At 39.3% G+C, this 15507-nt stretch overlaps 1 protein-coding gene across 2 annotated transcripts in view; it reads right to left on the reverse strand.

Moving 5' to 3' along the window:
* The window catches only part of B3GNTL1 (UDP-GlcNAc:betaGal beta-1,3-N-acetylglucosaminyltransferase like 1), a 715330-nt gene that overhangs the window by 343002 nt on the left and 356821 nt on the right, over window positions 1–15507 (reverse strand). Inside the window, exon 7 of one of the 2 annotated variants that reach the window (XM_029600287.1) lies at window positions 7932–8074. The exons of the other annotated variant lie outside the window; for it this stretch is intronic. Within the exon in view, the coding sequence (XP_029456147.1) occupies window positions 8012–8074 (63 nt within the window). The 3' untranslated portion in view covers window positions 7932–8011. Of the gene's footprint in view, window positions 1–7931; window positions 8075–15507 lie in introns of those variants that run through there. 2 annotated transcript variants of the gene reach the window in all.

Genomic DNA, 15507 nt, shown 5'->3' on the forward strand with positions numbered 1-15507 from the left:
ATGGCTCCCTGCTACTGAATCTTTTCCTAGACTTCAGCTCTGAGGAGTGTGATTTGCTCCTTAGTGCCAATAAGCCACCAATAGATGGTGAGACTCCCTAGTGTTGTTATGCTAATGAGGTGTCAGACTTTGCAGCTGAACCAAAAATGATGAGTAACTTTAGCCTTTGAATCCAATGGCCCTAAGTGACATCTTGGCATAAATGATACAGCTAAGAACACAATGGTATTGGCCCCAGATATATTATGAAATGCAATAGTCTGTTATGAATATATTTAAATTGCATGCTAGGCACCTCTTGAGGCCACTAGCCTACTTCTGAGACATACGAAAAGTAGATGAAGCTAAAAGTGAGGCAAACATAGGACCACTAATATTCAATAGTATTGAAAAAAGAGCCCAGTGCAATGGTGATGGCAAAAAAAAAAAAAAGACTTAGAAAGTGAAAAGAAAGTCAACTAGTGAATTTAACGGCACAACCAAAGAGGCCTGCAGTGAAAACTTTCAGTGAAAAAAAATTCACATCAAAGAGAGCCAAAAGTATTGCCAGCAGAGAGAACATTCATTCATCTGGTCAGATAACTAGGCAAAAAAGACTGCTAAATATGAACATTCACACATACTCAGAAATGCTCCTAGGCTTTTCTGAGCTCTGATGAAGCTTTTTCTACATCAGTGTGTCAGATGACATCACCTATTTGTGTGGCTGATCATTCTACCTGTCAAAGGAGAACCGGTCTAAACAGCAGTGACAGAACATTTCCTCTTTGATCCTCCAGAGCCATCAAAAACCCAGATAAATCATAAACAATGGCTCAGATTCTCTAGGACTACAGTAATCTCTGCTTGTAGTTGTGTAACAATATGGCACACGCATTTTCACATGATTATGACAAAATTCATTATATGAATTTTTGAGTAAAAAATACATTAGAGACACTTTTTTTACTAAAAGAATCTAGGCAAGAAATTGAATTAACTGGTTATCACCAGCACTAACCAGTGGCAAGACTGTTTATAAATGGTCGATGATGACCAGTGGCAAGACTGCATTAAAAATGCAATGGCATTCTTTAGATTTCAACTGCTGCAACTATTGCTCAGTGAACGTTGCCCAGTGCTTCATTATCATTCTCTTGCAACTAGGAGTCCTCTGTATTTTATTTCATGTTCTTCTGAAGTCTTGTTACTATTTTGTTTCTTTACCAACTCCTCTAGGAGGCATGCCAGGCATCTACCATCATCTCTGTGAAAAAAATACTCCCTGACATTTTTTCTGATCTGTCCCATCGGAGCTTGATATTGTGACACCTAGTTCTATAGCTTTCTTTCCACTGAACAAAGCTCCTTGTTCACTAAAACCTTTCCTGTTGTGTCTGTGTGTGTGTCTGTCTGTGTGTGTTCCAGGGAAACCTTCACAATACCTTAAAGGACTAGTTCAAGGGGTCTGGACCTGGTCTACCTTAAGACAAGGCATTCTGTATGCTGAATGGCTCCCCTGAGCAGGAATATTGCTTAGGCTCAGAGGAGAACAAACAAGGCTCAGGGAAGGAAGAGAAAGCAGTTCCTAATAATATAACTGACCTGTTGATGTATCTTTTGTTAGAAGTGCTGAGAGGTAAGCAGTGAATGTTGTTGTAAATAATAAAGTTTATAAAAGGTTATAAAAGGAAAGCTGGAGTCCAGATCAATTTGTCTTCCAGCAAGACCACAAACCGCTTGTGCTGTGTTTCTAATATATATATATTATATATATATAACCAACCACACATGAAAAGTAAAGACAGCAAGTCATATATAATATGAAAAATGAAATACAAACAAAATTGCAAAGACAACAGGGGACTGTATACAACTGCAGGAATATACATGAAATAATATAACACGGTATAGTTTAATTTATTCACTTTATTATTTCATGTATATTTTTGCAGCTGATACAGTCCCCGGTTGTCTGCAATTTTGTTTGTATTTCATTTTTCATTGTCTATCCTCTATATATATGCACATAGAATTGTGCTGAATATATTGTAGCATAATTGTAAACATGAGTTATATGTGGTCTTTTGGTGGCAATTAAGGTTGCTTCATATCTTAAGGTCCTTCAGACTCATCTCATAGGGTTTGTGTACAAACCCTGCACCATTTTGGTTGTCTTTTCTTAACTGTCTCTAGCCTATCTATAATCCTTTCTGAGACACAATCTCCAGAGCTGAACACAGTAGTCTAGGTGAGACCTCACAAACAACCTGTAAAAAGACATTACCAACTCTCTTTTTTTACTGGTCATAAGCTCTGCCTATGCACCAAGCATCCACCGCCCTATCACACTGTTTCACTACCTTGAGATCACTTATCACTGTGATCAAGGTCCTTCTCCTGGTTGGTGCTCATCAGCTCTTCACCTTAATTTCTGTACCCCAAGTGCATGACTGAACTTCTTAGCATTGAATCTTAATTGCTAAGTAATAGATTACTCCTCAACACTTAGACCATTTTTCATTCTATCTATATTTTGTTGCAGATCTTAGTGTCATCTGCAAAAAGGCAAACTATTCCCTCTTACTCATCCACAATATTGCTTAAAAATAATTAAGAAAACCAGCCCTATGACCAATCTCTGAGGCACGTCACTAGTCATCTTTCTCTCCTCAGAGTGAATTCCATTTACTATTACCTGTTATCACTCAGCCAGGCTACTACTTTGGGACCCACACCCAGGCTATTCAGTTTATTCATGAGCCTCTTATGCACGACAGTATCAAAAGTTTTGCTGAAATTCAAGTAACCCACATTCAGTGCATGTCCTTGATCTAATTATGTAGTCACCCAATGAAAAAAATTAATGAGATTCTTTATAATCAAACTACCTATGGTAAAACCATACTGCCACGGATTCTGCAATCCACTGGACTGTAGAAGGTCCACTATCCACTTCAGAAGAATTGCCATCAATTTTCTCACAATGGAAGAAATTCAATCAGCCTGTAGTTTCCAACCTTCTCTCTGTTACCTCTTTTATGAAAAGTGAACACATCTGTGGGACTACACCTGTCTCCAAAGGTATATTGAACAGATCCTTCAATGGACTCCCGCCAGCACATCTCTGAGCTCCCTTTTATCCTAGTGTACATTCCATCTGGCCCCATGCCTTTGTCCACTTTCAGTTTTGCTAGTTGCACACAGCCTCTCTGCAAAAGGTGTCATATCTACCATGATCTCACATTTATCCTTGGTAACTATCTGCAGTACTACTCCAACTCTTCTTCAGTGAAAACTGAAGTGTTTATTTAGCATTTCTGCTTTTTCCTCAACTCTTTTCACCACATTGCTTCTCATCTCCTTACAACACATTTATAGAATTCCTTCTTTAACTGACATAACTGAAGAAAGTTTTGTCGTTTCACTTTACCTCTTTTGCTATCTTCCATTCGCATTTTGGCCATCCTGACTTCTTTTCCTGCTTCTTTCAGCTTTAATAGATATTCATTCCTGCATTCTCCTTTTTGTGAGCCTTTGAACTTTTTGAATGCTAATCTTTTGGCCTATATTTTTTCAGTCACCTCTTTGGAAAACCATACCAATTTTCTTTTCTGCTTGCTTTTATTAACTTTTCCCATATGAAGATACGTTTCCCTTGCTATCACTCCTTTTAGTTTAGTCTACTGTTCTTCCACTTCACTCACCTCCTCCCACTCTGCCTGAGCCTCCTATAGGAACTTCTCCATTGCACCAAAGTCAAAATATTAAGCTCTGTATGAATCCTGTCTGCCTTGGTGGTTATACTATCTGACAGTCACTGATGCTAAGGTGGGCATCTATCTGGATATTAGAGATACTGTCTCCATTTGTAAGTTCCAGGTCCAGTACTGCCCTTTCCCTTGTGGGTTCCAGCACCACTTATTTGAGGAGAGCCCCTTGACGGGTATCCAGAATCTCTCTATCCCTAACCAAATCTGCAGACAGGATATTCCAATTCATATCTGGCAAATTAAAATCACTTCAAAAGCATCTTCCCTACATGTGGGCACCAACGACATAGGAAAATGTGGGGTGGGAGAGAGGTTCTGGAAGCCAAATTTAGGATTTTAGGTAGGAAGCTGAAATCTAGAACCTCCAGGGTGGAATTCTCTGAAATGCTTCCTGTTCCATGAGCAGGTCCCCAGAGGCAGGCAGAGCTCCAGAGTTTCAATGCATGGATGAGACGATGGTGCAGGGAAGAGGGATTCAGCTTTGTAAGGAACTGGGGAAACTTTTGGGGAAAGGGGAGACTTTTCCGAAAGGATGGGCTCCACCTTAACCAGAGTGGAACCAAGCTGCTGGCACTAACTTTCAAAAAGGAGATAGAGCAGCTTTTAAACTAGAACAAGGGGGAAAGCCAACAGTCACTCAGCAGTGCATGGTTCGGAGAAATGTATCATTGAAGGATACTAATGAAACAGGGGAGTTAGGGCATCCCAACATAGAGGTTCCATTAAAAGCAAACATAATCCATATGCCTATATGTAAAAAATCACTGAAACTAATGATTTCCAAATTATCCCTAACAACTGAAAAGCAGGTTGTTAATACAAAGAAAAAACACACTTTGAAATGTCTGTATGCCAATGCCAGAAGTCTAAGAAGTAAGATGGGGGAGTTAGAGTGTATAACAGCAAATGATGAGATTGACATAACTGGCATCACAGAGACTTGGAGGAAGGAGGATAACCAATGGGACAGTGCTATATCAGGGTACAAATTATATCGCAATGATAGGGAGGATCAACTTGGTGGGGGTGTGGCACTTTGTGTCCGGGAGGTTATAGAGTCCAACAGGATGAAGATCATACAAGAGACTAAATGCTCAGTAGAATCTATATGGGTAGAAATCCCATGTGTGTTGGGTAAGAGTATAGTGATAGGAATATACTACCATCTACCTGGACAAAATGGTCAGACAGATGATGAAATGCTAAGAGAAATCAGGGAAGCTAACCAATTTGGCAGTGCAATAACAATGGGAGATTTCAATTACCCCAATATTGACTGGGTAAATGCAACATCAGGACTTGCTAGAGACAAAGTTCCTAGATGTAATAAATGACTGCTTCATGGAGCAATTGGTCCAGGAACCAACAAGAGAGGGAGCTATTTTAGATTTAATTCTTAGTGGAATGCAGGATTTGGTGAGGGAGGTAACGGTGGTGGGGCCACTTGGCAACAGTGATCATAACATGATCAAATTTAAACAAATAATTGGAAGGGGGCAATAAATAAATCTGCAGCTCTAACACTAAACTTTCAAAAGGGAAACTTTAATAAAATGAGAAAAATAGAAAAAAACTGAAAGGTGCAGCTGCAAAGGTTAAAAGTGTTCAACAGGCATGGACATTGTTTAAAAATACAATCCTAGAGGCGCAGTCCATATGTATTCCACACATTAAGAAAGGTGGAAGGAAGGCAAAACGATTACTGTCATGGTTAAAAGGTGAGGTGAAAGAGGCTTTTTTAGCCAAAAAAACATCCTTCAAAAATTGGAAGAAAGATCCATCTGAAGAAAATAGGATAAAACATAAGCATTGTCAAGTTAAGTGTAAAACATTGATAAGACAGGCAAAGAGAGAATTTGAATTGAAGTTGGCCATAGAGGCAAAAACTCATAATAAAAACCTTTTTAAATATATCCGAAGCAAGAAACCTGTGAGGGAGTCAGTTGGACCATTAGATGACCGAGGGGTTAAAGGGGCTCTTAGGGAAGATAAGGCCATTGCAGAAAGACTAAATGAATTCTTTGCTTCCATGTTTACTAATGAGGATGTTGGGGGAGATACCAGTTCTGAAGATGGTTTTCAGGGGTGACGAGTCAGGCGAACTGAACAAAATCACTGTGAACGTGGAAGATGTAGTAGACCAGATTGACAAACTAAAGAGTAGCAAATCACCTGGACCGAATGGTATGCATCCTAGGGTACTGAAGGAACTCAAAAATGAAATTTCTGATCTATTAGTTAACATTTGTAACTTATCATTAAAATCATCCATTGTATCTGAAGACTGGAGGGTGGCCAATGTAACCCCAATATTTAAAAAAGGCTCCAGGGGCGATCCGGGTAACTATAGACCAGTGAGCCTGACTTCAGTGCCGGGAAAAATAGTGGAAACTATTCTCAAGATCAAAATCGTAGAGCATATAGAAAGACATGGTTTAATGGAACACAGTCAACATGGATTTACCCAAAGAAAATCTTGCCTAACAAATCTGCTTCATTTTTTTGAAGGGGTTAATAAACATGTGGATAAAGGTGAACCGGCAGATGTAGTATATTTGGATTTTCAGAAGGTGTTTGACAAAGTCCCTCATGAGTGGCTTCTAAGAAAACTAAAGAGTCATGGGATAGGAGGCGCTGTCCTTTCATGGATTACAAACTGGTTAAAAGACAGGAAACAGAGAGTAGGATTAAATGGTCAATTTTCTCAGTGGAAAAGGGTACACAGTGGAGTGCTTCAAGGATCTGTACTTGGACCGATGCTTTTCAATATATATATATATATATATATATATATAAATGATCTGGAAAGGAATACGACGAGTGAGGTTATCAAATTTGCGGATGATACAAAATTATTCAGAGTAGTTAAGTCACAAGCGGATTGTGATAAATTACAGGAGGACCTTGCAAGATTGGAAACTGGGCATCCAAATGGCAGATGAAATTTAATGTGGACAAGTGCAAGGTGTTGCATATAGGGAAAAATAACCCTTGCTGTAGTTGCATGATGTTAGGTTCCATATTAGGAGCTACCACCCAGGAAAAAGATCTAGGCATCATAGTGGATAATACTTTAAAATCGTCGGCTCAGTGTGCTGCAGCAGTCAAAAAAGCAAACAGAATGTTAGGAATTATTAGGAAGGGAATGGTTAATAAAATGGAAAATGTATAATGCCTCTATATCGCTCCATGGTGAGACTGCACCTTGAATACCTTGTACAATTCTGGTCGCCGCATCTCAAAAAAGATATAGTTGCATGGAGAAGGTACAGAGAAGGGCAACCAAAATGATAAAGGGGATGGAACAATTCCCCTATGAGGAAAGGCTGAAGAGGTTAGGGCTGTTCAGCTTGGAGAAGAGATGGCTGAGGGGGGATATGATAGAGGTCTTTAAGATCATGAGAGGTCTTGAACGAGTAGATGTGAATCGGTTATTTACACTTTCGAATAATAGAAGGACTAGGGGGCATTCCATGAAGTTAGCAAGTAGCACATTTAAGACTAATCGGAGAAAATTCTTTTTCACTCAAGGCACAATAAAGCTCTGGAATTTGTTGCCAGAGGATGTGGTTGGTGCAGTTAGTGTAGCTGGGTTCAAAAAAGGTTTGGATGGGTTCTTGGAGGAGAAGTCCATTAACGGCTATTAATCAAGTTTACTTAGGGAATAGCCACTGCTATTAATTGCATCAGTAGCATGGGATCTTCTTATTGTTTGGGTAATTGCCAGGTTCTTGTGGCCTGGTTTGGCCTCTGTTGGAAACAGGATGCTGGGTTTGATGGACCCTTGGTCTGACCCAGCATGGCAATTTCTTATGTTGTTATCCACCTTTTGGTGGATAACAACACCTTTTGGATAACAGATCTCTGTCCAGTTCTTCCCCCTGAGCTGGAGGTCTATAGAACACCCCAATTCAAATGGAAGTGCCATTACCTCTTCACCCCAAGCATTTCAGTCACTTTGATATTATTTTTGACATGTCAACTCCTCCCCTTTTCTGCTAACCCTATCCTTCCTAATTAGATTGTAACTGGTATGGCTGTATTCCATTCACAGAACGTACTGAACCCACATCTCTGGGATGGAAATAATATTCCTCATCTACCCTAAGGGTTTGATGATCAGGAATTTTATTGCTTAGGCTACAAACATTTGTGTTCATTATCTTCCATTTATTTCTACTCACACCTGCTCCCCTTCCTTCGCTATTGCTAGTGAGTTTGCTGCTTTTGTGATTTTCCCCACAATCTTCATTTGTTCGTCAGAGGTGACAACCCAAATCCATTGGCTTCCATTTGCCACCCCCTCCTCCAAGTTTAAACACCTGTAAAATATGGAAAAGTAGGATAAAATCATAAACAGATTCCAGCTGTGAGGGACTTCTCAAGCACATGACTGTGAGCCAGGCACTACTGGGTTATCTGGAGAAGTGGGACAGACACATAGACATTGTGTTCTTATAAAGTAAGGGTCCCTATAGGAAACTATATTAAAAACAAGCATACTGTTTAACACACGGTGCATTTTTTTATTGCATGGAGGTTTCGAAAAATAACGAAATGCACACGTGCACTACACAGCCACATCAATGTTGTGTGGGTTTCTGTTCTGCATGTTTGCTAACAGTAGCCAATTTACAGCTGGGTTTCTCCCTTAATTCACTAACAGAATTACAAAACATACCTCAGGGTCAGACCATTTTCCTTCCTTTTTTAACCCATTCAACCACAAATTATTAAACAAAAGCATGACTTCAGCATGAAACCATAAAGAAAGTCAAAACCCCAGGAAATGCCTTTTTTTTTTTAATGTGTTTATAATTTTTACTCAGCATAACTGACTCTAAACCTGAATTACACTATTTCATCCTACACTGCTAAACAAGCAAAACAGGGCAGCACAGTACTGTAATTCTGGACACAAAAATAACATTTTAAACTGGTACAATATCTGGCCAGAAAAAGAGATATTCTGAAAATGTAATGGGCCCACAGTCAACCAAGCATTCAGTGCACAGAAAGCAAGGAGGAAAGCAGGAGGAAATGCTTTCCAACAAAAATTTGTAGAAGTAAGTAATGGAGCTGTTAGATTAGAAATTGAGAACATGTTATGTTTCAGTATGGTTTTCCCACTTCTAAGGACGGAGAGGGAAAGAGCAGCATTGAAGGCGCAACTGAATGTGTCTGTGTGTGTGTATGAATGTGTCTCTGTGTGTGTATGCGTTTGTGTACATGTAGACTTTTCAAGCTTGGAACACGCTACCAATTCCTGGTTTAGTGTGACCAGATAATTTAAATCCTATGCGCACTAAAACATTAAAAGAACATCATATATCAAATCCTTGGTAGAATTCCAAAATCAGAGTTGCCAAAAGAGAACTCAGAAAAAGGGAAAACTTTTGGAGAAAACACAAAACTACCTCTGCCATTACTGCATACCGGTCTTATTTAACTTATTATAAAAGACTTAATAACACAAAAAAGGATTTTTATACAAAGAAAATTCAATTCAACCATAACCCTAGGGCTTTATTCTCTATTGTTCAGAATTTAACTAAAAATAAAAAAACGACAAGCCCCCGCTACCAGAAAACAGATGTGATGAAATTGCAAAATTTTCACCGCTAAAATTGCTAACTTAATCGCTGAAAAACTTTAAGAGAGATGTTTAATTCATTAACATGGGAAAAAAAGAAATACCAAGCTGGTCAAATTTTGAATTAACCTCCACGACTGAAATACTTTCTCTAATCAGTAATTTAAATCCTGCAAACCATCCTTTAGACGGTATACCTACTCAATTGTTGAAAGCAATAAAAAAAAGCAATTATTATACCGATTATGGAAATAATTAACCTATCATTATCTGAAGGACATGTCCCTGATATTTTGAAAACTGATGTGATTAAACCAATCTTAAAGAAAGATAATCTTGACCCTGATTACCGTCCAATCTCAAATCTTCCATTATTAGCAAAACTCCTTGAGAAAAACTGTACAAATACAGTTGACAGAACAGCTTGAAAAAAATAATTATACTATACCCATCTCAATTCGGTTTCAGGAAACATTACAGCACTGAATCTCTGCTTCTCGCATTGAATGATACCATACTTTAGAGGATTTGACAATGGACAAAACTACCTACTGATATTGCTAGATCTCTCCATAGCATTCGATACTGTAAACCGTTCCACCCTTCTTCAATGCCTTACAGAAATTGGGTTCACAAACACAATGCAATGGTTTTCTTCCTATCTCTTGAATCGTAACTTTCAGGTAAAAATCAATAGTTCCCTTTCAAAAAAATGTCATCTTAAAACTGGTGTTTCACAAGGCTCTTCACTTTCTGCTACACTATTTAACATATATATGCTTCCCCTCTGTCACTTACTTACTGGTCTTGGACTTACATACTACATATATGCCGACAATATACAAATACTCATTCCCATTAATGATTACATAGACGCAGCATATAAAAAAACTGCCATGTTTCTATCCATTATCAAACTGTTAACCCACATTAGACTCATATTAAACATTTCCAAAACTGAGGTCATATTCCTAAATAGAAAATCGACCCTCTTTCCCTTGCCACCACTGAAAACAGAACATCATCAATCTGAATTCATCCTGTACCTTACGCACATGACTTGGGAATAATTATAGATAGCAAATTGAATTTTAATACGCACATCGCTACAAAAATCAGGGAGGGATACTACAAACTATTAACTTTAAGGAGATTTAAACCTTTTCTGAACCCCTCTGATTTTAGAACTGTATTGCAGCTTCTCATTTTTGCCAATATTGACTATTGTAATTCGCTCTTACTTGGATTGCCTTCATCTACAATTTGGCCACTACAAGTATTGCAGAACTCAACAGCTAGAATCTTGACACTAAGAAACATGAGCATATCATGCCGATTTTGATATCCCTACACTGGCTCCCCATAAAATTTAGAATAGAATACAAGAACTTAACAATTCTTCATAAAATCATTTACGGAGAACAGACAGACTGGCTCAACATGGCAATTAAAATTCATATATCTCAAAGAAATCTATGCTCCACTATTATCCATTCCTTCAGTACGTTCGGCATACCTCTCTCAAGTGAGAGAATACGCAATTTCTCTTGGAAGCCCAAAAATATGGAACTCATTCCCCACTGAAACACACCTATAGCCGTATTTAAAAATATTCAAAAAAAGAGGTCAAAACCTGACTTTTTATGAAGGCTTTTAATGATTCCCAATGAGACACTCACACACCCCATCCTATTACTTTTATGTCTTATTCTTTGCTTTTATAACACCCTTAAGAACATTTCATTTTATTTCTTGAAATCATATTCATTTTACCAACTACTGTTCTTCCTCACTATTATGCTCTTAAGTATAATTTTATTGTACTTTATACTTACTGTATTTACCTTAGACATGTTATTTTATCTTAACAATTGTCTTTTAGTATTTTGTATTAATGTGATTTTAGTTATTTTATTGTAATTTCATTACTGTTGTAAACCATTGTGATGGCTACACCGAATGACAGTATATAAAATCAGAAAATCAATAAACATGGAGCTTTAGGTAGGATTGTAGTACTTAAGGAAGGTAGAGGCCACGGAATGTTGGTATTCCAAAAATCCCCCCTCCCAAGTCTGGGAAAATCAGCTACACACAGAGATGCATGAATAATAATAAATCTCAGATGTATGTATGTGTCTGTGTGTGCATGTGTCTTGTGTGCAGGGGAAGATACAGGGAAGTGGGTGTAGGATGAGGGAGGACTATGCATATGTGTCTTATGAGAAAGCTGTAGACTGTAGTATGTGTGTTTGCGCATAGGGATTTGTATGTTATGCAGGATGTATGTGGTGGATTTGTGGAGTGTGCATGCAGTTTTCTGTATATATGCAATATATAAATGAGGCCTGGGTGTGTAAGTGGGATGTACTGTATGCATGTGAGTGTGTGTTTTGAGAGGGGTGCTGACTTTGATGAGTGTGAGAGGGGTGAATCATCCTTTGTTAGCTGTTTCATGCTCTGGATCAAGCAGCTGAGGGTTGCTGGGGAGGGGATGCTTTCAAATGGAGCAGTCATCAATATTCTAAAGCCCCTAGCTGCTTCTCATATAAACTGTTTCTCTGACTCATCAGATACATAATCATTTTCTTCCTGTGTGCTAAATACAATGACTTTCTGATCCTTTTTTAGAGAGTTATTTTGCTCATGGATGGACAGACATATCCCTTTTATATAATTCCAATATTCCATATGTTGTAAAGCATAAAAATAGATAAACATGAATTGAGGCTTATTCAAATCTAACCAATTTCTATGTAGTCATGATTTTCAGAATAGAATATTCTTAAGAAACTGGGGTCCATTTTAAACATAGCCAATAGTGCATGCCTCTTAACATGTAGTCACACCCTATTCCATTGCATTCTGAAGCACACGTTTCAATAGTTTAAGACAGACAAATTAGGAATACAGAAGGTACAGAAAAAGTAATATGTATGATAGACAGAGAAGGACTGGTGTGGTTCAGTTCTCTAACTAATCAGTCCCTGATTCTGTGCTAAAACTGCTCAGAAGGGAGCCAATCTTTGTGAATTTTAATATCAAGCAAGTAGAACAAGAACCTCATACACTTGGTAGGGCCGGTCAAGGGTATTAGCCAGACTATATATGCAGTGCAACAATGGAAAAACAAAAGCATTACATTTCCTCATAAACATCAAACATTAAAATGAGGAAATACAAATCAATAGAAGTAAAACCATACTAATAAAAATAAATATTTAAAAACTGACAAAACAATCATCATCCAATAATTTAAAACTCATATAAATTTTCCAAAGACCAATAAAATACTTAAAAGCTGCAGACACAAACCCTACTAAAAAAAAGGATTAAAAATCCCCCTGTTGTCCATACCTAGCATACCTAGGATCTTTTCATTTCCAGATGCCCTGTCATTGTTGTAGATTAACAGAGGAGAGGAAAGGGGTTACTGCTCAAAATCTTTCTCCTCTCTTTCATGCATACACATGCTCAATCACAGAACATGCTCTCTCTCACACACACACACACTTACATACATGCAGACACGCTCTTTCACACACAAAGACATGCTCTCACAGACACACACAGAAATGCTCTCATGAACAAACACACATACACACAAACACTTTGTGACACACAGACATGCTCTCAGACACAGACATGCACTCACAGACTGACACACGCACATAGACAAGCTCTCACACACATTGATACAGACTCCCCTCTCTCTCACTCACTTCCTCCCCATCAGAAGCACAGCAGCAGACTCTTCCTTCAGCCCTTGTGGCAGACAGGACTCTGCATCTTTCTTGAGACTGATGCTGCTCTGCTTCTTGCATCTGCTGGGGGTTGAAGGGGCTTTGCTGTTGGTACTGCTCCTGTGTTCAGGGCTTTCGCATCCATTAGGCGAATTTCAGCAGTCGCCTAGGGCGCCGAGTCGTAGGGGGTGCCGAAGAGCAGCCATGTAGTGCCGCAAACGGGGCCTATCCCGCTCGCGGCAAAGAGAAATAGTGACTGTGAGAAGCACACAGTCAGCGCCGAAACAGGTAGGGGAGGGGCGTGACATGGGGAGGGGGCACGACGGGGGGGGGGGGGCAGCGCAAGGGTCGCCTAGGGCACCCAATATCTTGCACCAGCCCTGCCTGTGTTCAAACGTTGCATGGGCTGGGAACATTTTGCCACCTCCTGTGACGGCCCAGGGAATGTGCCGTTCTTTCCTCTGCTTCTCACCACGATAGCATGGCCTTTCATTTTTCCCACCCTTGCACACCACCATTTCCTCTTCTGGGCCACGTGAGTGGGAAGAGCCATGCCGTTGCTGCCCCCATATTCGTGGTGCTCTAGACGAATGCCTAGTCCACCTAGTGCTTCCACCAGCCCTGCACTTGGAGTTAGAAAATCGAGAGTGATGACTTTCAGTATCAGGGAAGGGAACTGGAAAGTGAGCAATAGCCTGAAATACAAAAGGACCTCGCATTAGCCCAACTAGGGGAGCTATTCTTTTAATTCAGTTGCAGAATCCCTGTTTTGGAACCAGAGAAGTGGAAGCTTAATCTCAGAGATACCTGACTAGACTAATAAACTGGTGAAAACATAGAAGAACCCTCACACCAGGACTAGGTTAAAAATTGTTGACAAAGACAGTATGAGAACACTGTAGCTAGGTTTCACATTGGAGATAATCATCACGGAGACAGCTAAGCTATTAGAATCTTATTTAGGGAAAAACTTTTTATTGATTTAACAGGGCATATATAGCCAACATCCAAACATCAATCTCATCCACTTACAAGAGATAACATTTTGGATTTCAGATTCTATAGCTTCAAATATTCAGCAGATTCCAATGTTGCCCCCCAAACATAAAACCCTACCCCAACTCCCACATCTGCAATCTATCTAAAGGAAAAAAAAAACCCAATAGGACAAAATGGCATGAATACATATGAATGAGTTTCCCCAATAAGGAGTTGATTTATAAAGAATTTTCGCACATAAAAACTCAACTAGGGGCCCACACACACAGAAGCAAGCACAAAACTTAATTTCATAAAAATGTTTGTGTGCGGCCATAGAAGGAGATCTAGAAGGGCTAAGTAGGGGAGGGAAAAGTATTTACATGCACACTTTCATTTTTTTTTTAATATGCATGTATATCTAAACACAGAGTTACACCTACGTGTGTATGTCCCACATGCATAATGAGACACGCAAATTTTCAAAAGAAAATTTATGCGCATAAAGTCAGCTTTTACAATTTGGGCTAAAGTATGTGGATACAAAGTACCTGCAGACTTTAGTCCTAGGTGAGCTGTCTGTTACATTTTATGTTGTTGTCAGTTTTTTTTTTTGGTTTTTTTTTTTTATAAAATATGGCAGTGGTTCCCTACCTTGTCAAGACCAAAGTATACCTTCATTAATAAAAATGTTGTGTGGCACACCAACCTCCATGAAGAAGGCAATGCAGACATGGAGAGGACTCATATCACCAAAAGAAGAGCTAGGGAAGCACTGAAAACCCCATCAGTCTCTCTTCCAGGGAGGAAGACTTAGAACCAATGTCAGGAAATATTTCTGCACTGAGAGGGTGGTGGATGCCTGGAATGCCCTTCGGAGGGAGTGGTGAAGACTAAAACTGTGAAGGATTTCAAAAGGGCATGGGATAAACACTGTGGATCCCTAAAAGGCTTGAGGATGGGAATAAATAAAAAAGCTAAACCAGCACAGAGTGGCAGTTATTACCCTTAAGATAAACATGGGGTAACCTGCACAGAGCGGTAGTTACTACCTTGGGAAGCTTGCTGGGCAGACTAGATGGACCATTTTGGTATTTTTCTGCCATTATTACTATGTTCCAAATTTTAAAACAAATGGAAATAGGGGGCGGGTACATATGAACTCCTGATAATGGACCAATTCTCTCTATGTACAAGTGCAGGAGAAGGAAGAATTGGTGTGATGCTGGTAGAGCTCCTTCACTGCTGCTCCTCCCTCCAACACTCAGAGTCACATCCCATTCTCAGTGCATGCTCTCCCCGTCTCACTCAGCCTGGGAATAGGACACAAACTGGAAGGATTCAAAGGAAAGAGGCTCAAGATAAGGAAGATTAGGAGTTGCTGTGTGATATATATGTGTACTGAACAAAACGAGGTCCATACCCTGCATGCTTGTCTGTT

This window comes from Rhinatrema bivittatum, chromosome 4, assembly GCF_901001135.1.
Source record: "Rhinatrema bivittatum chromosome 4, aRhiBiv1.1, whole genome shotgun sequence".
Taxonomy (NCBI): Eukaryota; Metazoa; Chordata; class Amphibia; order Gymnophiona; family Rhinatrematidae; genus Rhinatrema; species Rhinatrema bivittatum.